The following is a 27,223-nucleotide window of genomic DNA, read 5'->3' on the forward strand; positions in this document are numbered from 1 at the left end:
TGGTTAAAACTGGAAAAGGAAACACCTGCTGTACCAGTGATCTGATCTGATGTGTCCAGCTGCTTTTTACATCCTCTTACACATCAAGATGGAGACCACCACTGGCTTAGACTGAAGCTCCAAGAAAACCCAAACACTCTGAAGCATGATTTCATGAAAATGCCGCTAAAAACAGGAATATTATGAAACAGCTTACTTGACACGAGCATAGAGGAATGTTGTCTCCATTTCTGGGGTTATTTGGGTTATGAAAGGCAACTTCATTTATCAATATAACTACTCTGATTGGGGGAAAAATTTCAGAATAAACAGAATTACACCTCAACACCTTTTACATTTAACCAAGTGGGAGATCCAACAAAAACCAAACACAAAAAGTCTATATGTCTTCCAGGGGCATTTTTTCTTTAAACAAAGGATTTACTCTCTACCTTCCACTGCGGCCCCTCCTTTGTATCATTTGTTCCTATTTTGGTACAATGTGTATCCCTAAGGAGTTTCAATAAGTTGTGAAATAACTGTTATTCACAAGCAAAAAAAAAAGAAGAAAGGAAAAGCAAGATTAACTGCAATTGCCAATACAACAAGAAACTTGCATCTTGCATCTTGCACTTTTACCATGTAAATAATGCACAGATCCTGCGGGAACATGCCAAACACCAGGATTCTTAATTAATGGAGCTCTTTAATGTGCAAATCAGGAACAAATTGCAAGTTCTGACTTGCATTGATTATGAAAACATTAATTGAATGAGCAAGACCTTAAAAAAAGACAGAATTCCAAGTCTTAGAAAAGACCAAAAGAATACAGAGCTCTGGAAACCAGACAAGCCTGACCAACATCTAAAATGCAAACCTAAAACTGAGTGCTGCTCACTAGTATTCAATGAATTAAAACAAAAAAAAAAAGTTTAATGAGAAAGCAATCACTATAAAAGTATCTATTCCACCAATGTCTTGTACTAAGCAGAAAAATGAGTGTTTACTCCAAAAGCTTACAGACACTGCTTTAAAAGGGGAAAAAAATATTTTACATATATACACACTTATAGGTATAACAAAACAATGCTGTCTCTTTAAAAAGAAATTCATTCTATATAAATTATAGCCATAAACTTTTCCTGCAGTGCAGCCTAATTAATTCTTGTTCTATACACAAAGGGAAATGCTGGGTGACAAATGGGTGTGAAGCCAGAAAGCTGCCAGGTCTGCAAAACATTTTCTACTTCAATTTATAAGCAATTTTGCAGTAAATCATCAACCAGAACCTGGAATCTCAGGAATCTCTGAGTGTCCAAACCACACTATATCACTTATCAAAAAGAGAAGGAGAAAGAGTTTAAAGACATCTCATTTTTCAGTCCTAACCCACATCAAAATCTAGAAGCTCTGTGTAATCTATTATTCTCTTCTGGGTAAGATTTTAGTACCAAAGACATATTTTTCAAACAAAAATGACACTATAGGTTGATACAGCCCATTCCTCTGTCCCTAGAAGTACTGTATCATGTATCCATTACCATAAGAAATATTTCCAGAGTTATCTGGGAATAAACACACAACTATTTATACCCCCTCCCTCACTCCCAGCAAAACGTTCACAATCAAGCCAAGCTAAAGTCTTCAACGGTGAGCCACTGTGGAAAAACAGGTGAGAAACACTACAGGGAAATGAAACTACTGGAGAGGAAAATGGAGACACAGAAAACAAAGGAGAAAGGAGAACATGCCATACAATTACTGGTTCAAGTCCATAAAATGATGTCAACACATCCCTCAATTTAAAAAACTCAAAATGTCAAGAAGCTACACCACTTGGAAAGAAAACACACTCACTCACACACACACATACACACACACAACCTAGCATAACATCAAGAAAAAATCAGGGTTCACAAAACCCATGTAGAGAGCTGCACTTTCGCCTACAAAGTATGATTCCCAAATCTTAGGACTATATCTGTACCTCGTAGCACAGCAACAGGAACGTGGTAATCTAAGAGAAAGAACTGAGGCACTATTAACACAATTATCCAAGCCTGGCTATGAAATCAACTCGATGGCAACTGGTTTGATCTTTTAGTTATGGAGATAGTATACTCACAAAGTTAGCATCTAAGAATGTAAGTACCAGGTAAATATGGATGGTGCTTTCTACATTCCTAAAAACCAGCACCGGAAGCACAGTTCTTAATGAAAGAGTCACAGAGAGATACAAAATCCCATGGCATAGCCACAGTACTGTTTAATGTACTGGGTCCTCCCATGTTCCAAGCATCATGCCAAGCACCAAGGAAGAGGTATCTGAGAGAGCACTATTCTGGTTACCTAAACATAAAAACAGACTTCCAGTTAAAGATGGCAAAACCAGGCACACACATCTGCTATATACATATAGTGGCTGGGATCCCTCCTGCCCCCTTCTTCTGTGTGTAAAGAGAAGACAGCAGGCGTTTACACTCATGCAAAAACAAGACAAAAAAACACAGTGGCTTTTCAAAAAAGAAATGAAGGGGGCTGAACTGTTTGGAGAAAGCTAAAGCTTTTAGTGTAGATGTAGGTATCCCAAAGCAAAGCCGTTGTCTTCCTGGCAGAGCCTGAAAACTGGGCTGCCAAGACTTGCCCTTCCACCGAGGGGACTCCTAGAGAGGAGTTCCACTCAGAAGAGCGACCTCGTGGGAAACAGCCCTCTGACATCACAGAGGAAATGCCAGTCACCTTAAATAGAAGGCGTTTAGAAGGCATGGCATCATCAGCTGTATGAAGAGAATTAACACTAAAGAGGAAGCCCAACACTTAACAACGGCAGATTTACTTGTTTCCTCACCTATGAAATGGAGATGGTAAAAGTACCTATCGCACAGGATTATGGTATCAATTAAAAGATTTTAGAACTAGACAGTGCCCAGCTACCTCCAAAGACCACCCTGACAGGGAACACAACAGAGAGTCCCTGACGGAGCAGGACAAAAGTGGGGTGCAGAACTCAAATTCTAGTAAAAAAGACCAGAATTAATGGTTTGACTAAAACTGGAGGGACCCCAGAAGACATGGCCCCCAGAATCTGTTAGCCCAGAAGTGAAACCATTGCTAAGCCAACTCTTCAGACAGAGATTAGACTGGACTATGGGACATAAAATGATACTGGTGAAGACAGTGCTTCTTGGCTCAAGTAGGTACATGAGACTAAATGGGCAGCTCCTGTCCGGAGGCAAGATGAGAAGGCAGAGAGGGTCAGGAGCTGGCTGAATGGACACGGGAAACCCGGGTTGGAAAGGAGTGTGCTGTCACATTATAGGGAGAGCAACTAGGGTCACACAGCAATGTGTGTATAAATTTTTCTATGAGAAACTGACTGAAAGTTTACAGTTCAGTAAACTTTCACTTAAATCACACTAAAAAATTTAAAAAGTATTTTATACATGTAAATCACTGAGAACAATACAGGCATGGTAGGTGATGAATAAATATTGGCTATGTATGCACATGCGCACACTCCAACTTTAAATCTTTTGATACTTTTTGAAATACCACTAAGAGGACAGTAATTTTCCTCAATTCATTTTTTTTTAATTTTTAAATTTATACACACTAAAATTATTTTTGTTGGTGTATGATTCAGAGTTTTAACACGTGCATAGATTCCTGTAATTACCATAATCAGAATATAGAAAATAGAATAGTTGTATCATCCAAAACAATTCTTGGTGATTCTCTGTAGTCAAACCCTCCCCCAATCCTTAACCCCTGTCAAGTACTGATTTGTTCTTTATCCCTATAGTTTTGCCTTTTCAAAAATATCATATAAATGGAGTTTTACAGTATATAATTGAGACTAGTATCTTTCACTTAGCATAATGCCTTTAACAGTCATCCATGATTTTGCCTGTGGTAATAGTTCATTCCTAAGGGAATATTACTCAGCCATAAAGAGAAATGAAGTCCTGACACATGCTATGACATGAACGAATCTTGAAAACATTATGCTGAAATAAGTCAGTCACAAAGAACAAATATTATATGATCCCACTTATATGAAATATCTAGAATAGAGAAGCTTACAGAGATCAAAGTTTATTAGGGGCTACCAGGAACAGGAAGGAGGGGGGGGGAAGGAAGACACAAAGCCTGGGGGACACTGAGCTTCTGTTAAGGGTGATGGAAAAATCTGGGAACGGTTAATGATGATAGTTGAACAACATGATGAACATATTTAATGCCACTGAACTGTACATGTGAAGACTGCTGAAATAGCAAATGTTTTCTTATCTATATATTTACCACAATACAAAAAAAATTTTTTAAACTTAAAATAGTTCATTCCTTTTTACTGTTGAGTAATGTATTGCAATTTGTTTATCCATTTGCCTACTGAAGTTATTGGCTATTATGAATAATGATGCTATATGTAAACATGCATGTACAAGTCTCTAAGTAGACATATGCTTTCATCTGTCTAGGGTAAACATCTAATAGTGGGGCTACAGGATGATATGGAAAACAGATGTTTAACTTTATAAGAAACTGTCAAATTGTTTTCCAAAGTGGCTGTATTATTTTGTAAACCCACCAGCAACATATGAAAGTTCTAGTTGCTCTGCATCCTTGTGAGCAGTAGGTACTATCAGGTGGTTTGTGTTTTTTGGTCTTTTAGCCATTCTGACTATGTAGTGGTATCTCACTGTGGTTATAATTTCCATTTATCTAAATGCTAATGAGCAGACTAAACATCTTTTAATGGGCTTATTTGCCATCCTGTGCATTCTTTGGTGAAATAATCTACTCAAATCTTTTGCTCATTTTTTTTCTTCATCACTGATTTGTTTTTATTTTTTCTTCATACATTATATTTCAATTTGTAGAGGAGTCTGCTGTTCATTTATACATTTTTCTTGTTTGTTTATTCCTGCATCAATATCACATACATTTGGATAATTACAAAATTATAATATACTTTGTTAACTTTTAGAGATGACTATTCTTCCATAAGGATTCCCTGGGTGGCTCAAACAGTTAAGTGTTCGACTAGTAGCTGAAAGGTTGGCAGTTTGAACCTACCCAGAGGTTCCTCAGAAGACAAGCCTGCAGATATGCTTCAAAAGATCACAGCCTGAAAACCCGAGGAAGCAGTTCTCCTCTGCACACGTGGGGTGGCCGTGAGTCGGAATCAACACGACAGTAACTAACAACAACAATCCTTCCATGATTTTCTCCCTCTCCTTTTGCTCTTTATAATAGTTTATAAAAACGAAAATCAATAGGAACAAACCAAGTATTTTTACCATGGTTAATACCCTGCTGGATTTTTTTTTTAACTTTGTGTTTTATTTCTTTTACCGATTTTTTTTTTTTACTGTGGTTAAATATATTTTACATAAAATTTGCCATTTCAATCATTAAGCGTACAATTCAGTGCCATTAATTAAATTTTTGCCCACTTTTTAAAACGAGTATTTTTTATTGTTGAGCTTTGAGAATTCTTTATATATTCTGGACACAAGTTCTTTGCCAAATGTGTGATTTGCAAATATTTTCTCCTGGTGGGTAGCCTGTCTTTTCACTCTGTTAATAGTCTTTCACAGAGCAAAAGTTTAAAATTTTGATTTAGCCCAATCATCAATTTGTTCTTTTATGGATCATGCTTTTCATGTTGTAACTAAGAAGTCTTTGCCTAACCCAAAGTCATGAAGATTTTTCTCCCATGTTTTCTTCAAAATGCTTTATAGTCTCAATTTTACATTTAAGTCAATAACCTATTTTGTGTTAACTTTTCTGTAACATGTGAGGCATAAGCTGAAGTTCTTTTTTCACATACAAATATACAATTGTTCCAGTATCATTTGTCAAAAAGACTATCCTTTCTCCACTGAACTGACTTTACATCTTTGCAAAAAGTCAACTGACCATATATGTGTTACTCTATTTCTGGACTCTACTCCACTGATTAAAGTAATTTTTAAAAGGAATAAACCCATAAAGGAAGGAAAAAGAATGAGATAGACAACAGCAACTCAGTCTTGTAAGCTAAAAAGCAGGTGGACTACACAATTATTAGAACATCTAAAATTAAAAAGACTGACCATACCAAGTGTCTGTGAGGATGCGGAGCCACTGGAAGGAACTCTAGTATACCGAGTGGAATGTAAAATGGTATAACCACTTTGGAAAACAGTTTGGCAGTTTTTTTTTAAGTGAAACATATACTTAACATGCAACCCAGTCATTCCATTCTCAGTTACCTGAGAGAAATGACCATACAAAAATGTGTATACAAACGTTCATGGTAGCTCTATTTGTAATTAAAAAAAAAAACGAGGAACAAAGTAATTGTGGTATATCCATACAATGGAATACTATTCACCAATAAAAGGCAAGGAACGATTGACACTACGGACAAAATAATTATGCTGAATGAAAGCTAGACAAAAAAAGATATAAGCTGTATGATCCATTTATACAAAATTCCAGAAAATGCAAACTATAGTGACAGAAAGCAAATTAGTGGTTGCCTAGGGATAGGGAGGAGCAGGAGGGAGAGATTACAAAGGCTGAGGCAACTTTTGGGTATGAAAAATATATTCATTATCTTGATTATGGTGATGGTTTCATGAATATATACATATGTCAAAAACTTTTCAAACTGTACAGTGCAAATACATTCAGCTTATTATATGTCAATTATACCTCAATAAAACAGTATTTAAAGAAAGCAGATAGACAAATAATAATTGACTTAGCAAACCTGAGCAAATTGACTGCGGTTAGCAGTGGAAAAGAATGGGAAGCAATTTTACTTATGGTCCAGAAAAGAACCCCCAGAAGACTCAGAAACTGGTAATACAAAGCACCTCTAGAAGAGCGGATGAAGGCAGGACTAAAAACAGTGGAAGGCAGGTAAGATAACAGATCCTTTCCCTTACCCAGACAGAAGTTTAGAGGTTTACTCTTTGAAGAGAGTTAAACAGATGGTATAGAGCAAGGGTGAAATACCAAAAACAGGGGGAAAAGTTAAAGCCCACAAACCAAATGCTGAGATCCCCAGCCTACTCACATCCTAGAATGTTGGCAGCCAGACAGGAGACTGGAAGTCTTCTCTAGTGAGTATGATTCCACAAAGAACAAAGATCTAAAGATACTGATACTGAGGTTCCACTTTACACTGGAACTTTAAAATGGAAATTTTATAATGGAAGCCACAGACAAAAAGCCCCATCTAAACATACAAAGGTTCCGTCAACCTTTTGGTGCCCTACTCTTAAAAGTCAACAGAGAACAAAAGATCACCAAATAACTAAGAAAAACATCTAATGTAATGTTACACATGGGTTAAAACAAAAGGAAAACAAACAGCTTTAAGGAAACATACTATACAGGAAAAAGAACATTTAAAAAAATATTTACAGAGCACAGAGTTTCAGTTTACAGTGATGGAAAAATCGCACTGATTAAGGGTAAGGGTTGCACAGCCAATTAAGGTAATTGATGTCAGTAAGCTGTACATCTGTAAAAAGCAGAACTGGCAAATGTTCTGTGACAGATATCTTTACAAAAAAAAAAAAAGAGTAGCTGCTGAGGCTGCTTGTGTACAACCAAATACCTCACGGGATTTGGTTTCTTGGTCCGGAAGTTTAGGGTCACGTCCGGAAGTTTAGGGTCACGGTTTCCTAGGACATCCCAGTTAGTTGGCCTATTATCATGTTTAGTGCTTCTGTTCTACCTCCTAGTTCACTGTGTAGTGCTGGGGTTTTGAAAGCCTGCAAGCAGCCATCCAAGGCACAACAATTAGTCTCGATTTGCCTGGAGCAATAGAGGAAGGAGAGTTAGGAATAGGAGGAAGAAATAGAATGTGTGGCTAATTGCCTCCATGAACAACTGCCTCTTTTGCCAAGAGACCAGAAGAACTGGATGGTGCCTGGCTACATTACTGAATATTTTGATCAAAGACTCTATAGAAACATCCTGATAAAAGGGTGGAAAATGCAGAACAGAAGTTCAAATTTTCACAAAATCCAGACTTTCTGCAGCCATGATGGCTGGATGAATCCCCAAAACTATTGCCCTGAGATAATCTAAACCTTAAACCAAAAATACCCTCTGAAGTCCTCTTTAAACCAAATAGTTTCGCTTAACAAATAAAGGATGTCTGCCTTGACCATTGTGCTCTTTTAAGAACTATCTACATGGGTTCCAACTGACAACAGCAACTCCAAAGATCAGACAGGAAACTTAGGGGACAGTGAGTTTATGTTAAGGGGGAGAGCAATTTGGAAAAGAAGGGTAAGAATGGTTGCACAACTTGAAGAATGTAATCAACGTCATGGAATTCTACGTGTAGAAATTGTTGAACTTGTGTATGTTGAATTGGTGTATATTCCTTTGTGTATATTCTCAACAATAACAAAAAACAATAAATTTTAAAAAAATGTGTGTATATATACACTATACATATATAAACACATATATATACACATATACATATATACATACATACATATACACATATACATATATATATACACACACACACACATATATATATATATATATATATATATATACGTGTATATCTATATACTTGGAGCCCTGGTGGCGCAATGGTCAAGAGCTCAGGCTGTTAACCAAAAGGAAACCCTATGGGGCAGTTCTATTCTGTGCTATAGGGTCACTATGAGTCGGAATTGACTCAGCGGCAATGGGTTATAGGTTATAGGGTTATCCGTCTATCGATCATGTATATCCTCAGAAAATAAAATTTAAATATGATAGAAGAAACAAAAAGCTCAGCAGAAGGGTCTGAAAATAAAATTGAGGAAATGTCTTAGAAAGTAGAATAAAAAAAGAAACAGGTAGAAAACTGACAAGAAAAAGCAGAGAATCAGAGGAGCAGTCTAGCACTAAATGACAGGCCTTTGAGGAAAAGAGAAAAGAGAAAACAGAAGGGAGGAAATCAGTAACAAAATAATTTCAGACAAATTTTCCAGGACTGAAGGGCATCAGTTTCCAAAGTAAGAATGCCTCCAAGTACTCTCTGCACAATGGATGGAAACAAATCTACACCAAAGTATACCATCATGAAATTTCAGAATTCTGTGAACAAAGACCCAGCTTCCCATGAGGGAGAAAAAAAAAAAAAACAGTAGGATCAGGAACCAGAATAGCTTCTGACTTATCAACAGCAACTCTGGAAGCTGGAAGGGAATGAAACATTCTACAGAATTCTATACACTGTCAAACAATCAATCAATTGTGGTGGTAGACTAAAGATATTTTCAAACAATCAAGGTCTCAAAAAACTTAGCCTCCATACATCTTTTTTTAGGAAGCTACTAGAAGATGTGCTGCACCGAAACAGCAGAGTAAACCAAGAAAGATCCTGGAGTAGTAGAGTCACAGAAATGAGATGCTAAGGTAATCTCCAGGATGATGGTGAAGGGAGCTCCTAGCATGAGAACTGGGCACCTCAGAAGGTTAAAGGTGCGAATTCAAGCCTTTCTTGTGCACTAGTCCTATCTCCTCTATCTTACCTACTCAAGGATGTCTCCCATCTTCTACATCACCAATTTTCCCTTCTCTGCTGGAGCATTCTTATCAATATACAAACATGCTGCTATTCCTCCTATCTCAAAAAAACAAAAACAACAACCAAGAAACACTTATGTCTTGACTCCACATCACTGTCCATCCAATGTCCTTCTCTGTTCCCCTTTAAAGCAACATCCATCAAAAGAGTTGTCTACACTCACTGTTTCAAATTCCTGTTTCCATTCTCTCTTGAACCCACTCCAGTCAAGATGTATCCCTACCACTCCATCAAAATGGCTCATCAAGGTCACAGCTGACCACCATGTTGCTAAATTAAATGGTCAATGCTCAATCCTCATCTTACTTAACCTGTCAGCAGCATCCTCGTCTTTCATACCAGAGAAGGAATAAATCAAGAAACAGCAGTATAAACAAATTATCTAAAATTCTAGAAGTAAAACAGAAATAGAATGATGCTAAATGTAAGGCAAAAGACTGCTTTTCTTCCTGAATGCTTCTGTACTATTCAACATACTCATGTATGTTTTGAATAAAACAATTTAAGAATATGTTTTAAAACAGCTACATAATAACAATAGAGTAGCATCTTACCAAGTGGTTAGGCTTTAAAGGCTGAGCATAAAGCAAAAATCAAGTTCTGACAAAACTATTTTGAAAGTCCCTTAAATAACCCATACAGCACGATGCTGTATCTCAATAATTTCAATGCTTTTCTCCTCAAACATTAGAGCCTACAGGCACTTTGTTGATTAAACACAGGTAATTACATTTAGAGACCATGCTATAAAAAGACTGTATGCGCTAATTTTAAACACTAGGTTCATATTCTGTATAAGGAGATACTCACCAGAGAGGGACCCAGGAACAAAGACTAACTGAGGTAAACATCAGATTCCACCTGCCATCTGATGCTCACTCCGGGGCATTCACTTACTGAATAAAATGCCAGGCAGAATTACTAGCACTATTCAAATTGTTTCTCTCTCCCTCTTTTTCTTTTGGCCAGGCACAGTTAAATCTGACTTAATTAAATGTACATATAAAGAGGTTCCAGCATACACTGGTATGTACAATTTCACCATCAATATAGTGGATAGAGTGATCCTACTATTGAACTACTAGCTACTACAGAGGTGAGGGTTGCTTCCTTTGTCTAACTCATCACTATTAAAAATTGTTTCTGGTGCTAAAGACAACCTTAATTCCTAAGAAATCCAACCCTAAAACAGTAAAACAAATTTTCTGACTAGACTGGTCTCAGTAGTTTTCAAGCATTCTTAGCTTCCACAGCTCCCTGGCCAATCCAGGGCTCATTTTTTCAGATTAGGCAGGATCACTGCCTAAGAATCTGGCACTTCCTTCCTGGTTCCACCACTTGGTTACTTTGAAAAAACACTTGCCCTGTGATCCAACTTTACTCTCTATATAATATAAAAATTAAGTAATAACTCAGTAATACGGACCAGAAGTCTTCCGACTCAGAATTCATTCTCTAATAAACATACAAAAAAAACAAAAAAACCCAAACCCATTGTGGTCAAGTCGATTCGACTCAGAGCAACCCTAAAGGACAGAGAAGAACTGCCCCATAGAGTTCCCAAGGAGCACCTGGTGGATTTGAACTGCCGACCTTTTGGTTAGCAGCCACAGCACTGAACCACTACGCCACCAGGGTTTCCAAATACACAAAACATAGCATATATTTCAATGTCGGCTCAACAGGCATTATATAAATATCAAACAGAAAAGTTATCAAGAAATGATAGCCTTCATTTTCTACCTACAGTTTATGAAAAACAAGAGATCAGAGCTGCAAATCAAAACTACAATGAGATACCATCTCATCCCTGCAAAAAAATGACGCTCATTAAAAAAGAAAAAAAAAAAAAACAGAAAACAACAAATCCTGGTGAGGATGTGGGGAGACTAGAACCCCTATCCCCTACTGGTGGAACTGTAAAATGGTACAACCATTATGGAAAACAGTATAGTGTCTCCTCAAAATGCTAGAAATAAAAATACCTTATGATCCAGCAATCCCACTTCTAGGTACATACCCTAGAGATCTAATAGCAGTGACACAAATAGACATATGCACACCTACGTTCACTGCAGCATTATTCACAATAGAAAAAACATGGAAACAACCTAAGTGCCCATCAACAGATGAATGGATAAGCAAAATGCAGTATGGAATACAATGGAATACTATGTAGCCATGAAAAATAATTATGAGTCCTTGAACTAATGTGGATGAATCTGGAGGACATTATGCTGAGTGAAATAAGTCAATCACAAAAGGACAAATATTGTATGATTACACTCTTATAAGAAGACAAAAATAGATAAATATACAGGGATGAGTTGCGGGGAGACGGTAGGCACTCTTGAAATAGTAGGCACTTATTAGTTTTGGTGATGAGAAAGGTAGCATCAGATGTGAGCGAAGTACATGACCAAGATAAACGATGTCATTATGTGTACAAGAAAAAAGAATGTTTTGGTAAAGGATGACAAATATAAGTTTGCAATAATACCAACAACAACCAAAAAATACATGTATGGTTACACAAGTATATATATAGGCATATAAGTATATGAGTATGAATATGTGGGTACATATGTGTGCACAGATAGAAGTATCTATAGGTAAGTGTGTGCATGCATGTATATCCATATATATATAATAAACCACATAGGGGACACAGTTACAGATACTTCTTAGACATAACCAAATACCTCATGAGATTGGTTTTCTGGGTTTGAAGGCTTAGGATCATAGTGTCTTGGGACAACTCAGTTAACTGGCATAATATAGTTGATAAAGTGTACATTCTATATCCCAATGTGGTAGGCAGTGTCTGGGGTCTTAAAAGCTTGCGAGTGGCCATCTAAGATACAACTATTGGTCTCTACTTGTCCAGAACAAAGGAGAAAGAAGGAAACCAAAGACTCGGAGGAAAGCAGTCTACAGGTCTCTACTTGTCCAGAACAAAGGAGAAAGAAGGAAACCAAAGACTCGGAGGAAAGCAGTCTACAGGACTAACAGTCTACCAACTCATGGCCTCATCTACCCCAAGACCAGAAGAACTAAATGGTGCTCAGCTACCACTACCGACCACTCTGGTCAGGGACACAACAGATGGATCCTTACAAAACAGGAGAAAAATGCAGAGCAGAACTGAAATTCTTAAAAAGTCCAGACTTTCTGGACCAGTTGAGACTAGAGGACTCTCCAAGACTGCCACCCTGAGATACACTTTAAACCTTAAACTGAAATTATCCCTTGAGGTCACCTTTTAGCTAAGTAACAGATTGGCTCATAAAATAAATACCACCACCTGTGAGTAATGAGCTCCTTTAACAAAATCTATAGGAGACCAAATGGTCAAAAATCACTCTAAACGAAAGATAACAAGGAAGGGGGCAGGGAAACTAGAGTACATTGGTTCCCCCCCATTATCAGCAATTTCTCTTTCCACTGTTTCAGTTACCCACGGTCCAAAACATTAAATGAGAAGCATGATGAAATTTAGCGCCATCCCGCTCTGTCCTGCCTGGGGACCACATTCACATGACTTTTATTACAGTATATTATTTATAATTGCCCTTGAAAATTTAAATTGTTAGAATTCTTCTAAGGGCAATTTGGTAATATACTCCAAAAGCATTAAAAAAAAAAAAAAGCACATTTCCTTTGTCCTAGCAATTATATTTCCAGGGACTGGAGATCTGTGCTGTTCAATACAGCATTAACTACTCACATGTGGCTACTGAGCACTCGAAACGTAGCTAGTCCAAATTGAGATGAGCTGTAAGTGTAAAATACACTCTGGATTTCAAAGACTTAGTATGACAAAAAGAATGAAATATCTCATTAATATTTTTTTACCTTTTTAATGTAATTATTAGAAATTTTAAAATTACATATGTGGCTTGCATTATATTTCTATTGGACAGTGCTACTTTTAGATAAATTGCACAAACGTGTATGTACAAGGATATTTATCAAAGCATGCTTTACAAAAGTGAAAAACTAGATAAACCTAAGCATCTATCAATACAGATTGGTTAAATAAATTGCAATAACTATGAAATGGAACACTCCATAGCCACTGAAAATGCTGATGTACATCTAAATATACTGACATGAAAAGATATACTAACTAGAAAAAATAAACTTATGAAATAGTACATATATGATTCCATTTTTGTTTCATAAAGAAGTGTGAAAAAAAAGAAAAGTGTGTCTGTGTGAGCATAGAAAAAGGTCTGAAAGGATATTCATCAAAATGACAACTATGGTTACCTCTAAGCAGTAGGATTACAGGTAATCCTTGTTTTCTTCTTTATATTTTTATATATTTTCTGAATTTTTAAAATAAGTATGACATACTTTTATCATTAGATCAGTAAATCTACTTTAAAAAATGATAGCCATCGACTGAAATAAAAAGACCAACCTCACATCACGAAGTCTGCCATAATCAGGGTACTTAAACCTACACAATACTACACTTTGGACACACTTTTAAGTGCCTTCATTCCAAGCAATACTTACACCCATCCCAAGTAATTAAGAATATTTCAGGGTTCTACAGACCATTGGTGAGAACTCTGCCATGAACCCATAAAGTGTTAACTGAGAGAACACAGAAACAGAAGTTCATAGATTTGTCACCTAAGGCAACCAAGCAATTAAAAAAGAGGGGATGCGCCGGTAATACTGGTTGCTTACTGGATGGGGAACCTGGTGGCAGGGCTACAAAGGCTGGAAACAGGATTTTCGATATATAGTCTTTAGTACCTTTTGAATTTTGAACCATGTGAATTTAAATTTAAAAAACAAAACAGAAACATTATCAAGAACTACATGATTGTCTGTGGCTTTACTAGTCTGTAAAGTGTCTATTAGTGCTGAGGTCAAATGAGTATTAAAAATTTTAGTCTATTCAAGTTAAAATAATTTGGGGGTCAGTGGGAGGGACCACAGAGAGATGAGAGGGGGTATATGACCTATAAGTGGTTAAGAGAAGATAAGCAAGAGCAAACAAAATATAATGTATTAATAGTCGAATTTGTTTTTATACTCTTGGGCAAGTAAAAAATTTGAACACGTCCTCTATATTTATATTACATTCTACCGCGTACTTGGCTGTTTTTTGCTTATGGGAAATATCAAAATGTCAACCATTGTTTCTATTAAAGGTCTTTAATAATACTTCATTTTAGACCTGTAATGAAACATGGTGTTCACTGCAGTTTGTAATGCATCTCATTAAATACATTAATAACATGCATTTCACTAAAAGGTCAACTTATTATGGCTGAAGTTTAGCTTTCTTTTAATCACCTCATTTAAAGCGACAGAACAAACTCTATAAAGATAGTACAGCACACCTGTTACAGAAATGCTCTCAATTCTCCCACTCATTGAAATCAGTTATGCTTATTAAGAAATTAGTGTCAATGTTTTCGTGTGAGATAATGGTACTGTTCTTAACAATCCTTATCTTTTACAGACACGTGCTGAAATATTCACTGATAAAATGATAGGGTGCCTGGTATTTGCTTCAAAATAATCCAGAGGTAAGGGGAAAGTATAGGTTAAACAAGATTGACCATGAATTAATAATTATTTAAGCTGGTGGTACTATATGGGGGCTCATTATACTAGTCTCTCTAGTGTATCAAACAGGATTGATGTTTTCCATAATGAAGTTTTAAATAAAAAATACTTGCTGACAAATCCTTCGTAACTTGCCTTCTTCCTTACATATTGTTGCCACTAACATAAAAAACACACCTCCTGAATAGAACTGCAAATTCTTTAAAAAAAATCCAGACTTACTGGACCAGTTGAAACTGGGAGACTCCCCAAGCCTATTGCCCTGAGATACTCTTTAAACTTTGAACCGAAACTAGCCCGAAGTCATTTTTCAGCTAAATAACAGACTGGCTCACAAAATAATGAATACTAGCCGTGAGTACTGTGCTCCTTTAAAAAATCTTCTATATGAGGCCAAAGAGTCAACAATTACTTTAAATCAAAGACAAGAAGGTAAGAGGGCAGGGAAACTAGCTTAATGGAAATGGAATAAGCAGAATGGAAATAATGAGAATGTTCACACATTGTGAAGAATATAACCAATGTCACCGAACAACTTGTGTAGAAACTGCTGAATGGGAACCTAAACTCCTGCGTAAACCTTCACCCAAAACACAATAAAGCATTATTTAAAAAAAAAAATAGAGGGGAAAACAAGCATGTTCTATTAAAATATTAATATACTGAAGTCATTAAAAAAAAAAACAAAAAACCTCTTAATGCCGTAGAGCCTTTTAAAAGAAAAGCAGAGAGAAACACCTAACCTCTTTAAAAGAAATTTTTTGTACGCAGAAAATCCTTTAACTTTGTTAAGGTTACTTCATGATTCTCCACTTATGCAGCCACTAAAATATCAAAAAATTATTTGAAATTACTTCAAGGTTCTAGAGTTATAAGACTTATAATGACCAACGTATAATAAGTATAGCGAGCATACACATAAACACATACATACGCTGTCTGTTGCTGTTGTGCCATCGAGTCAATTCCGATTCACAGTGCCCTTGACCACTGCACCACCAGGGCACCTATTTATACTCTAAGACCCAACAGAAAGTTATAAGGCATGAAATATTAAAAGAAAATAACAAGATAGATTAAATGACAAAACCAATATGCAAGTATGTATATGTTATTTGTGTAAAAACAAAAAAAGGTAAGGGAAGTAATACAAAATTGCTTATGTACGCATGGAACTTCTCTGGAAAGATACAAGGTGTTAGAGCATTATGTGTCAAGAGACATAAAATAGATTCCAGTGCATAAAGGTAGATGGGAGACTTTCTACTTTTTATTTTTTTGTATTTTACGGAGTCATGCCAGAATTACCTAGTCCAAAAATAAATAAATATTTTAGAAAAAAAAGAAAAAGAAAAGATTAGTTGTCTGTAAGATAAGAGTCAAGACAACTTGGGTTCTAATCCCAGTTCTGTCAGCAAAGGAAAAGACTCCACACCAAGATGACTGGGGAATAGGTGCATGTGGGGAAGGCAGAAGGTATGGGTTAGAGTTTAGGGTACTGAACGTACAAAGGCATGGTGCTTAAGAGTCTATTGTGGCTAGAATAGAGCTGAAAGTCTGATGTTTCTGAGGTTATACTTAGGGCTATGAAAGTAAATGATAATGCCAAGGAGAAAATATATTGAGTAAGCACAATTTGAGAACAGGATTCTAAATGCAATGAAATTTACAGTGAGAGGATAAAAAAAGAGCCTGAGAAGAGGAGGAATCAGAAAGGTACAAGGAGAACCCAAACAGCATATATAACATCACAAAAGTCCAAGACAAATACTTCAAGGAAAGGTGAAAGGTTAAATGCTTCAGGGAAGTAGTAGCTGTGTTTGGAAATGAGGAAATCTCTGGCCACCCTTCTAAGCAGTCATAAAAGGCAGAAGCTGAATTGTAAGTATTACAGTAAAACATAACACTGTCTATTTTCCAGAACAATTTAAATTATATAGGGAGTTTGAATAATAATTGTTATAGGTTGAACTGTGTCCCCCAAAAAGATATGCTTAAGTCCTAACCTCCAGTACCTGTTAGTGTAAACTACATTTGGAAATAGGGTCTTTGCAGATGTAATCAAGTTAAAGTAAGGTCACACTGGTTAGGATGGGCACTAAATCCAATGACTGGCATCCTCATAAGGAGAGATCTGGGCATACAGAGACAAAAAAGGAAGAAGGCTCTGTGAAGACAGAGGCAGACACTGTAGTAAAACAGCTACAAGCCAAGGAACCCCAAGGACTGCTGACAACCACCGGAAACTAGGATGAGGCAAGGAAAGATTCTCCCCTAGAGCCTTCGGAGGCAGCATGGCCCTGCCAACACCTTGATTCTGGATTTCTAGTCTCCAGAACTCTGAGAGAATAAATTTCTATTGTTTTAAGCCACCTAGCCCTAGGAAACTAATACACTAATAAAGTAAAAAAACACTGAAGACAGTGAGGATGATGGTTAGTTACACTGATGATTATACAAGTGGCTGAACATTGTTAAATGCCTCTTTCAATAAAAAAAGGTAATATTAGTTCCTGATGTTCATAAATGTACTGTTTGCCAGACACTGTGCTATTGCTTACATTATGTCCTTTAAGCCTCACTAACGTATTATCCCCATTTTACTGTGAAGTTAAGAGTAAGTTAACTTGCCCAAGGTCACACAGCTAATCCATTGTTCAAATGAAATCTAAACCCAGGCAATCTGACTTTAAATACTCTGTAACATCAAGTAAATTTATTAACATTGAGAGTTAAAGACAACAAGTTCCAGTGTTGGTACAAATATCGGCCTATGTTCCACACTAGCTGTATAACATATAACATAGTATAAATTGTTTATCCAGGGTAATGTAGCCAAGAAATTTTTCTTAAAGCTCTGTTTACCAACACAGGGAAGTATACCATATATTATGTCATACTGCCATGAAAAGAAGATTGAAACAAACCAACCAAAAGTAGCTACCCCTCAGATGTCCAGAAATTCTGGTTATTAAAGAACATTCCACCCTCCCATCTTAAAATATGTGATACCAAACAAACATACACTCCCTCTCCCTCATCCACCACAATCCACCCTGTCAGATTAATAAACATTTGTCAGAGTAACTAAAATTCACCAATGAGGCAAAGAAGACAAAAAAGAGAGATAAAAAGATCGGAATTATAGTAAAATAAAAGTAATATTAAAATAGCTAAAGAAACTAAATTATATATCCAAGAATATGTCCATAGGCACACCTGACACTGACTAACCCTAAAAATACCTATAAGTAAGATGAATCCCCCAAAAAGGAAAAAGGCTCAAGCAAGAAAACTACTGAGTAACAAAAGAGAAAGGCCTTATTGTAAAGTATTTAAGACATCTAATCTAGAGCAGTCTAGGTCTCATTCTAAAGACACACTAGGAATTAGGCTACGGGGGCATTAAAAATAGCACAGGAGTGCTCACAAAATATCTAAAAAATATTGAAGACCGTCAAGCTATTGTTTAAAAAGGGAGTGAGGTTAGGGCAGGGAATGTAAAGGCCCCACCCTCAGGGTTTCTGAAGGGTTCCCAGAAGGATCGTCCAGGCTAGCTCTTTCCTATTTACACACAGAAAACAGACTTAAAGTATGGCAGACAGACAACCTAAAGATTGGTCCCTAGGAAGATAACTCCTACTCCCCTATAAGAAAGGTTCACAGAATTCTCTACTTTAGAAATCTCACACATTTATCTTGATGGTTTAAGGTGGTTCTACCAAGAGGCAGCAGCCAAATTAAATGTCCTCGTCAGGTCCCTTCCAACTCTTTAAGTCCACGACACTATAAAAATACGTTTTAAAGAGCAAACGAAAACACTAAGTCTCAGCATGCAAATAAGAAACAGCAATTCCAACCACAGTGCACAGAAAAGACTCACCCCAAATCACCCTCTGCCTCAGTCCTTCAGTGTCACTGAGCACAGAGGCACACAAACACAGGTGGCAGTGTGATGCAGCAGGAAGACTCCTAGATCATAAGGCAGAAAAGCTGAACTTTGTCTCTGCCGTTCATGAACAAGCTCTGTAACTTTGGGCAAGTTATTCTCTGGGCCTCAGTTTTCTCATCTGTAAAATGAGGGAATTAGGAGCCAAATAATCTCTACATTCCTTTTATCTTCTAGAATTCTTTAACTTTATAGCTCAGCAATTCTCTTCCAAAACTTGTTTCTCCCTCTGTAGTCATCATCTTTCCTGACTCTCAATATATGCCACCCAAAGGAAGATCAGGAATATCATCATCTTAAGCATGTTGTTTTAAAAGCCTCCCAAAGAAAGGCATCTTTTAAGTATCTGATAAACCAACTGAAATGAACTGAGTTTGGTCATTCACTCTCTCCTTTTTTTCTATACCAATGGGTTTTCAAATAGTGTCCCCTAAGCACTAAAGAAGTAACCCAGAGAGCCAAGGGGAGAGGGAATGAGGGCAGGCAAGAAGAAGGTAGGATAGACATGGCTCAAGCGCCCAATCCATTTCAAAGTCACCTTCATTTGACAAAAGGATTACACTGTCATTACAGAAAGAAAAAGGTTGAAAACCATTAGTCTATACCATAGTATCACTGAAACAAAATCTCTTCTCTACCCCTGCAGTGCTGCAGATACATCAATCCCAGTGGATCACAATGAAGCCCAGTGATTCTAAGCATCCCGGCATAAGTATTCTTACTATTTTTTAAGGCGCTGGCAAATTCTGGGCCACCTTTGTCCTTGAAAATAGGAAAAACATCTGGTTGAGGAAGCTGATTGGTGGTCAACAGAGCCTTCTGTAGTTTGATCCTTCCTTCCAACAGCTGGTCCCACAGTGCTGAGAAAGAAGAAAAGAGAATCCCATTCCTCAATCATAAAATATTCCTGGGTGGGGAGGAGGAGAGGGACAGGAAATCACACCAGTTCTCTAAGCAGCATAGCATTATCATAGTTACATACTATGGAAACACTCTCTACTAAAGGAAATAAATTTAGCATGTTGGAAGCAAGTATTTGCTCATGAAAAAGGGAATGCCAAAGCCCAAGGAAAAGAGAAAACACTCTTCTCTTCAAAGCAATCTTCCACAGTAGCTGGAAGTACTACAGTAGAACCAGCTAAGCAGCTCAGTGTAGAAATGGCTGGCTAAGCATAGAGGAATGGCTTTAGGCCTCCAGGGTAGCAAGGCATGTCACAAACTAATTGGAAGAGCGCACAAGAGACCAAGCTAAAACTAAGCAAAACAAACAAACAAAAAAAGTAGATCAAATGCAGATACTTTAAAAAATAAGCAGTCAGCAAAACCATGTACAAACCTATCTGGTTCTTCACAGCTCTTCCTTTCTCCACTTCCTCGGATACTTTGACACCAGAGAAGGTCATCACCACACCATCGTCTTCACTGTTCCTGTTTTCAGCCCTGTCCTCCTCACTCTCACCCTCAAAGTCTATTTCACCATCCCCTTCTTCCATGCCACTCTCTTCCTCTTCACCTTCCTCCTCCTCACTGCTCCCAATGTCATCCATCCCCTCAGTAAATTTTTCGAAGTCACTAATGCTCTGGACACTGAAGCCTGGCGTTTTCGCAGAACGGTGTCTACTCCTCTTCCTCCGGGCCAGACCATTCTCCCCATCATCACCAGACTCCTGTTCCTCAGCAGCACTCATGTGATCCTCATCAGACTCCTCCAGACCCAGTCCCTCTGAATCTCCATCTCCAGACCCTTCCTTGTCGGGTATTTCCTCGTCTAAAGGACAGGGAAAAAAAGAAAAAAAAGCAGTACTGAGAAAGCAATATAGCTTTCATTTCAACTTAAGGACTACAACATCTATCAAGAAAAAATGTGTTACTGTTCTCAGCAAATATTTATCACACATCTACTATCTCTAAAATGCTAAGGGAGAAGCAAAGATAAATAAGACACGGGTCCTACCCTAACGAAAAGTTCTAGTGGGAAAGACAGACCCATAAAAATTATAATATGAGAAGAACTAAAAGTGCTTTAACAAAGTTTTGACAACCCAGATTAGGGAGGAATTGTAACTGTGGGGCCAGTGAATTTAAGAGAGGCTACAGGGAACAGATAGCATTTTGTCCAGACATTGAAAAATGATAAATTTCAACCGGCGGTTTCCCAAACCTACATCTGGAAAAATGTGGTTTATCATTATCTATCTCAAATGCACAATCTCTAACACACCAGTGTACCTGATTTATTACATACTTATTAAGCACTCATTATGAGACAGGCACAGATGAAAGTTAAGGAAAGACAAACAGAATATAATACCTGTTGGTGAGGGGTTCATAGTCTGGTGGGAGTGGTAGATATGCCTACCAATAAATATATTACAATGCCATTAGTGCAAAGTATATAGAGAAGGAACCATCTAAGGTAAGAGATGGTTTCACGTGGAAGACACATTATAATTTTACTTATTAAACGTAAGTAACAGCTCATCAGACAGAGAAAGGGGAGGGAAAGGAGGAAATAGCACATTTGAAGGTCCAGCACCACAAAAGTACACTAGAACACAGAATGCATGAGGAAGTGGTAGGAGAGGAGGCTAGAGAGCTGCTCAAGGATAAGATCTGGAAGAGTCTTGTTTTCCGTGGGATGGACTATGAACTTGATCCTATAATAGATGGAATGTTAGTGAAGTCCCCTCATTTTACTTATGCTCAGGTATCACCTGATACCTCAGTCTCTACTGATTGTCCAATCTCTCCTATGGTAGAATATAAAGGTCCCAGGTATAGCAAATACAAAATTAGAATCAGGGACCAATTACCAACAACTTTCTTCAAGATGATAAAGATTTTATGAAAACATGAGTCTTCAGTACTTCTTTATACTTAAGAATGATTCATAAGCTCAAGACACATAGGAGATTATCAGAAATATAAACATAAAAATACACATGCAAAAACAGTAAGCAAAAATAATCCTTTAAGAAACATTCACACAGAGTAGTGCTTGAGAGCAGAGATCCTGAAGTCAGATTGCCTTCATTTGAATCCTAGCTCTTCCGCTTACTAGCTGTATGACCCTGAGCAAGTTACTTAACCAATCTGTCCCTCTACCTCCTCATCTGTAAAATGGGGATAAATAGCACAAACTTCATAGAGCTATTGGAAGAATTAAATGAGCTGATACACGTAGCAATAGTGGAGATGATAACATTTTTTTGAGGATTCACTGTGTCCCAGGCTCGTAGAGTTTACCACAGTGCCTGACACATGATGGGAACTCAATAAGCATTATTGTATTTGTCTTGTGATTGGTCCTGCTATCAGCCTCTAGGCAAAGAATATGGAATGAGCTTATTAGGAGCTCCCAGACCTATATCAAGGGCTGAATCATAGATATCATATCCTGAATGATAATTCCCTTAATAGTCTCTGCGGATTCTCAACATGGTACTGCTAACCTCTCTAAAGGAAAGCAAACGGTATCCACTCAAATCGTCATATCCAGCCCCTTCTTCCACCCTGAGAAACTTAAACACTGCTTTAAAACTGTAAGTTCATATCCTCCTAACTCTCTTGCAGGGAGGATGCAAGGCTTGTTTTATTTTTACAGTGGTAAAAAAGTGAGTTTCACAAACAACTAATATTACACAGTGACTCAATGCAAGAGCTGAAAAACCAAAGAAAAAGGGTTAAAACCCAAGATTAGCAGCATGCTCATCAGACACAATGCTTTTTAAACATACAGCCTTCTTTAATATCGAATATGCATTGCCCTTTCTTTTACGGTGAACCATTAGTCTGAATATAAGGAGTACAGCAACTAATCACTCTGGGTTTTAGATTCCTTATGAAGTGAAATTAAATAACTTCAAAGGCCCTTTCTAGTGCCAACTCAGTGGTCTCTCCTAAAATAATATGTAAGGGCACAGATTCGTCTTGCAGAGATCAACCCCCACACCACCACAAAAAATAAAAGGATTTTAACACTTAAAAATCACAAGAGTACCATGCAAGTACATCTACTCACCAGACGAGCCTGGCAGAGCCTGCTCCCAGTGGTCTTCCTTCCAAGCTTTTCTAGAGGTGGTCTTGCCTGAGTATCTTTTGTCTGTGTCCAAGAGGGAGGCTGATGCCAGTTTTCTAATGCTACCCACTGCCAGGAAATCACCTTCCTCATCGTCCCCTTCATCAAACCTGTCAATCACTCTGGCAGCAGTGGCTGTGGAGGAGGAGGAAAAGTAATCAGAACCCCATGTTAGAAGGAACTTTAATGATAACCCTAGTCAACCCCTTCACCTGAGGCTTGAATGTCCTCTACAATATCCCCACCAACTTCCAAGAACAGAGAACTCATTACTTCCCAAGACAGACCACTCACCTTACTGCTGTACCTCAACAAAAAGTTGACTCCCTGCAGCTACTCATAGGTTATATCTCTATGCCTTAAATCATACAAAACTAGGCTAACTCCTTTCATGACAATCTCTCAAATATACCTTGCAAGTCAGCCATCATGTTCTGTCATCACACTGTTCCCATCCCTCAGCGAGTTTTCTTCGCTTATCCCGGCTGAACAGCCCCAGTTCCTTCAACAGATATTCCTAAGACACGGTTCAGCACTCACATTTATCCCTCCTCGTTTTCCCTTCCTCACACCTCTCTGACTCAAGTCTAAAGCAGGATTATTCTCAGCTAGACCCTGAACATCAGCTTACAAAACACCAGTCTCACTCCTCAGACCCTGAGCAAGTGCCTTGAGGCCTAAAGAGGCTTAAATAGCACCAGGGAATTCTACTTCTTCCGTTATTCTTCAAACAAGTTCTTGGGGGCAGCTACAGAAAAAACTGACGGCACTTATTTCTCCCCATTTCTAATGCAACACCAGTAAGGGTATCCTGAAAGACAACTTCCAACCTGCTACTATATTCTGGCTCCCTGCAACAGCCCCGACCCAAAACTGGCTCTTCGCCTGAGTCCCCCGGATGTTCCGCCCACCAGAGCACCAAGCCTAGCGAGTGCTTGTTAGAAAGAAATCAAAGCCCCCTCGCGAGTCCAGCAGCAACCCACGCTCGTGGCAGCTTTCCTCTGCGTCAGAGGAAGGAGAGAAGGCTAGGCGGTGAGGCCCGCCTGCCGGTCCCGCATACGCGGCCCCCTCACACGCGGCTCCCGGGCTCGCACAGGGACCGGGCCCACAGCTCTGCACGTGGCCTGCCCCAGTCAGGCCTCACCCTCCTCCGGGTCTGCCTCAGGATCCGCCTCGCGCGGTCGCGGGTTCAACAGCTGTTCCAGCTGCAGCGCCAGGGGCTGCGGCCCTGCCATCTTCACCAGGTCTCGGTCCGCGTTGCGCACATGAATCTGCAGCCCAAAGCCAGCCCTGACGCTCTCTCCCCGCCGGGTCCTCTTGCCCCGAGACTACTCCCCCACACAGCCAGGAATCGCTTTGGGCCCCTCGCCCAACTCCCGGCCGGCAACTTCCGGGAGCCGCGCTGGAGAGGCGGGGCTTAGCGTCACAATGAGCGTTGCTAGGATGAAGGCGGAAGCGCGCGAAAGGCTGAGGGGATTGTCTGTCTGCCGGGAGCGTGTGCGCGTGCGCGTGCGCGTGCGTCAAAGGGGCGTGTTGTGTGGTGCGGGAGCGCGCGAAGGCACGTGGTAGTCGCTAGCTCAGACCGGAGATTGAAGTGCGCGCGGCCGGTGTCCCGTTAACAAAAAATATGCGACAAGATTTGTGCGAGATTTGTTTAGGAATAAAGTGCAATGTAGCCGTGGCCCATGGTGGTTCATTTGGGAAGGAGGAGGGGACCGAGGTCAGCATCGCGAGCCTCGCTTAGACTTGTACCAAAAGCAGGTTTGGCATTTCGCAATTTGGGGGAGTCTGGGACCAGGCACTTGCCTATAGCCCGGGGGCCAGGATTTGGGAATCCTTTGTCAGGGATGAGCATTGTAAGTGTGCAGTGGACTGCTGACGCCTTTAATCGCTAAGGACATCATGCTTGGTAAAGTAGAGGGTTAGCGAAAGAGGAAGATCCTCAACGAGATGGATTGACACAGTGGCTGTTAACAATGGGTTTAAACATAGCAACGATTGTGAGGGTGGTGCAGGACTGGACAGCGTGTCGTTCTGTTGTACATAGGGGTCGCTATGAGTCCGAACCGACTCCAAGACACCTAACAACAGCAACATGGCTGTGCATAAAAATCGTTTCTGTAGCTTCTCCAAGTAGCCTTGTCTGAGCAGGGGGAAGAAAAGGGGGTGGGGGTGGGGTACTCTACTGCATACCTCCTCGGTATTGATATCTTTTCTGTTCAAAAATGAGATGTTCAGACACCCAAAACTGGTGTACAAAGGCAGAAAACCTCATGTCTACCATTAGAGGGGCACAGGTAGACTCCAAATTTAAAGACTTAATAGGATAAATTTAATTGCATTCAGGCACACAGCAAGATACAATCACTTGCCTTCCTTCATCAAGCATTCCCAGACTGCCCACTACGTGGCAGGCACTGCTAGATGAGATACAAAAATGAGTAAGTTAGATTCTGTCCTGTTGGTGAGCAGCCTAGGGGGGCAGACAAGCATGAAACAGAAACTGCAGTAAGAAATGATAAGAGTTGAGTACAAAGTGCTCTATCCTTCCACTATCTGTTCGAGGTCACCTGTAGAGACCTAGAACCCCCTAAACAAACACTACCTCAAAAGAATTCAGAGAAGAGATGTTAGGGGTACACTGTGGCAGTGCCCCTTCTTGGGTTCAGCCCAGGCCAGCTGGATCCCACAGCTGAGTAGCCTGAAACCCTCAACTCCTCAGTGTCTCCAGTGAATTCCAACGGGTGTGAGGGTCCCTGTCTTCCTATGCCCTTAGGATCAAGAGCAATTAGAGGCCAACACTTTTGTAGGCCATGTCCCATGTTCCTACCCTAGGTGGCTCTTGAAGAATAAAGACTAGGACAGGGGCAACCTAGGCCGGTGACTCAGGCCAGGAAAAGCCCTTTACCATCCTGTTAAGCAGGAGAACTCCAGTGAGAACAGCTTTGTTTCTTTTCTTTTTTTTTTTTTTTAAACTTATCCCCTGTAATTGTAGCCTGGTGCCTGCTTCTGGGCCCTCCAGAGCAGCAGCATGCTCCTCAGGCAATAACAATAGGCATCCCCCTGGCCTGCAAAGAACAAAAATATTTATCCCAACCCACATTTAGGAAACTAATTCCCTCAATCCTCTTCCCTTCCTATTGAGGACATTAATAATGCTTAGAAACCTATTCTTGGGGTAAAGAGAAGAGGGGAGGGAGGTGAGACAGGTGAGCTATCACGCAGACAGGTCACTGCTAGATGATTGTGGAACTGGGCTGGTCACACACCCAGAAGACAATGCTGTAGATCTGCTCACCCACTCTTCCTCCTCAGTCGTGGTCCTTACTGACTCAGGAAGCCTTTTCAGGAAGTAATCAAGACTGCTGCACTCCTGTCACATACATCCCAACCAAATAACCAAACCCATTGCCATCAAGTTGATTCCAACTCATAGCGACCCTGTAGGACAGAGTAGAACTGCCCCATGGGGTTTCCAAGGAACGGCTAGTGGATTTGAACTGCCAGCATTTTGGTTAGCAGCCGAGCTCTTAACCACAGCACCACCAGGGCTCCCACATATATCCCAGGTACCCCAAGATGCTTCCCCTGCTGTCTTATTCCACTCTGATGGTTGGAAGCGAATCGCAAGAGTGGACGAAGAAGGAAATAATTCAAGAACTTAAGATGCAGCTGAGGGGAGTTGAGGCACGGGGTGAGGACTGTAACCTCCCAAGTGCTCTTTCTGGGGCCCTTCCCTACCAGCATTCTAGTTTCTTGAGATCCTAGGGAGGAATGCCTGGTGGGAATGGAGGTTGGATTATAGGAGGGGATATTTCAAAGACTATACTTTCCTAGTAGAAATTTCAACTGCTGACTGCTCTAGCAGGGAGATGAGAATAAAGGGGAGCCTCATCCAAAAGAGCAGTCCTCTTCAGAGAAGGTAGGGGGTTTCCTGTTTGACAATCTCTCTGCCTGATGCCTAAGGACTACAAAGTGGCAGGCCGATGGAAGAGAGGTGACACTGGATGCCCCATTGTCCCAA

At 39.4% G+C, this 27,223-nt stretch overlaps 1 protein-coding gene across 1 annotated transcript in view; it reads right to left on the reverse strand.

The window, feature by feature from the left end:
* AATF (apoptosis antagonizing transcription factor) overlaps positions 1 to 24,672 on the reverse strand; it is a 111,239-nt gene extending 86,567 nt beyond the window's left edge. The window contains exons 1-4 of the mRNA XM_023732670.1: positions 24,344 to 24,672; positions 23,143 to 23,334; positions 20,458 to 20,889; positions 19,844 to 19,981 (exon numbers count right to left, since the gene is read on the reverse strand). Coding sequence (XP_023588438.1) covers positions 19,844 to 19,981; positions 20,458 to 20,889; positions 23,143 to 23,334; positions 24,344 to 24,434 — 853 coding nt within the window. The 5' untranslated portion in view covers positions 24,435 to 24,672. The remainder of the gene's footprint in view (positions 1 to 19,843; positions 19,982 to 20,457; positions 20,890 to 23,142; positions 23,335 to 24,343) is intronic.
* Between the last annotated feature and the right edge of the window lie 2,551 nt (positions 24,673 to 27,223).

The sequence above is a fragment of the Trichechus manatus genome, unplaced genomic scaffold (assembly GCF_000243295.1).
Source record: "Trichechus manatus latirostris isolate Lorelei unplaced genomic scaffold, TriManLat1.0 scaffold00054, whole genome shotgun sequence".
NCBI lineage: Eukaryota > Metazoa > Chordata > Mammalia > Sirenia > Trichechidae > Trichechus > Trichechus manatus.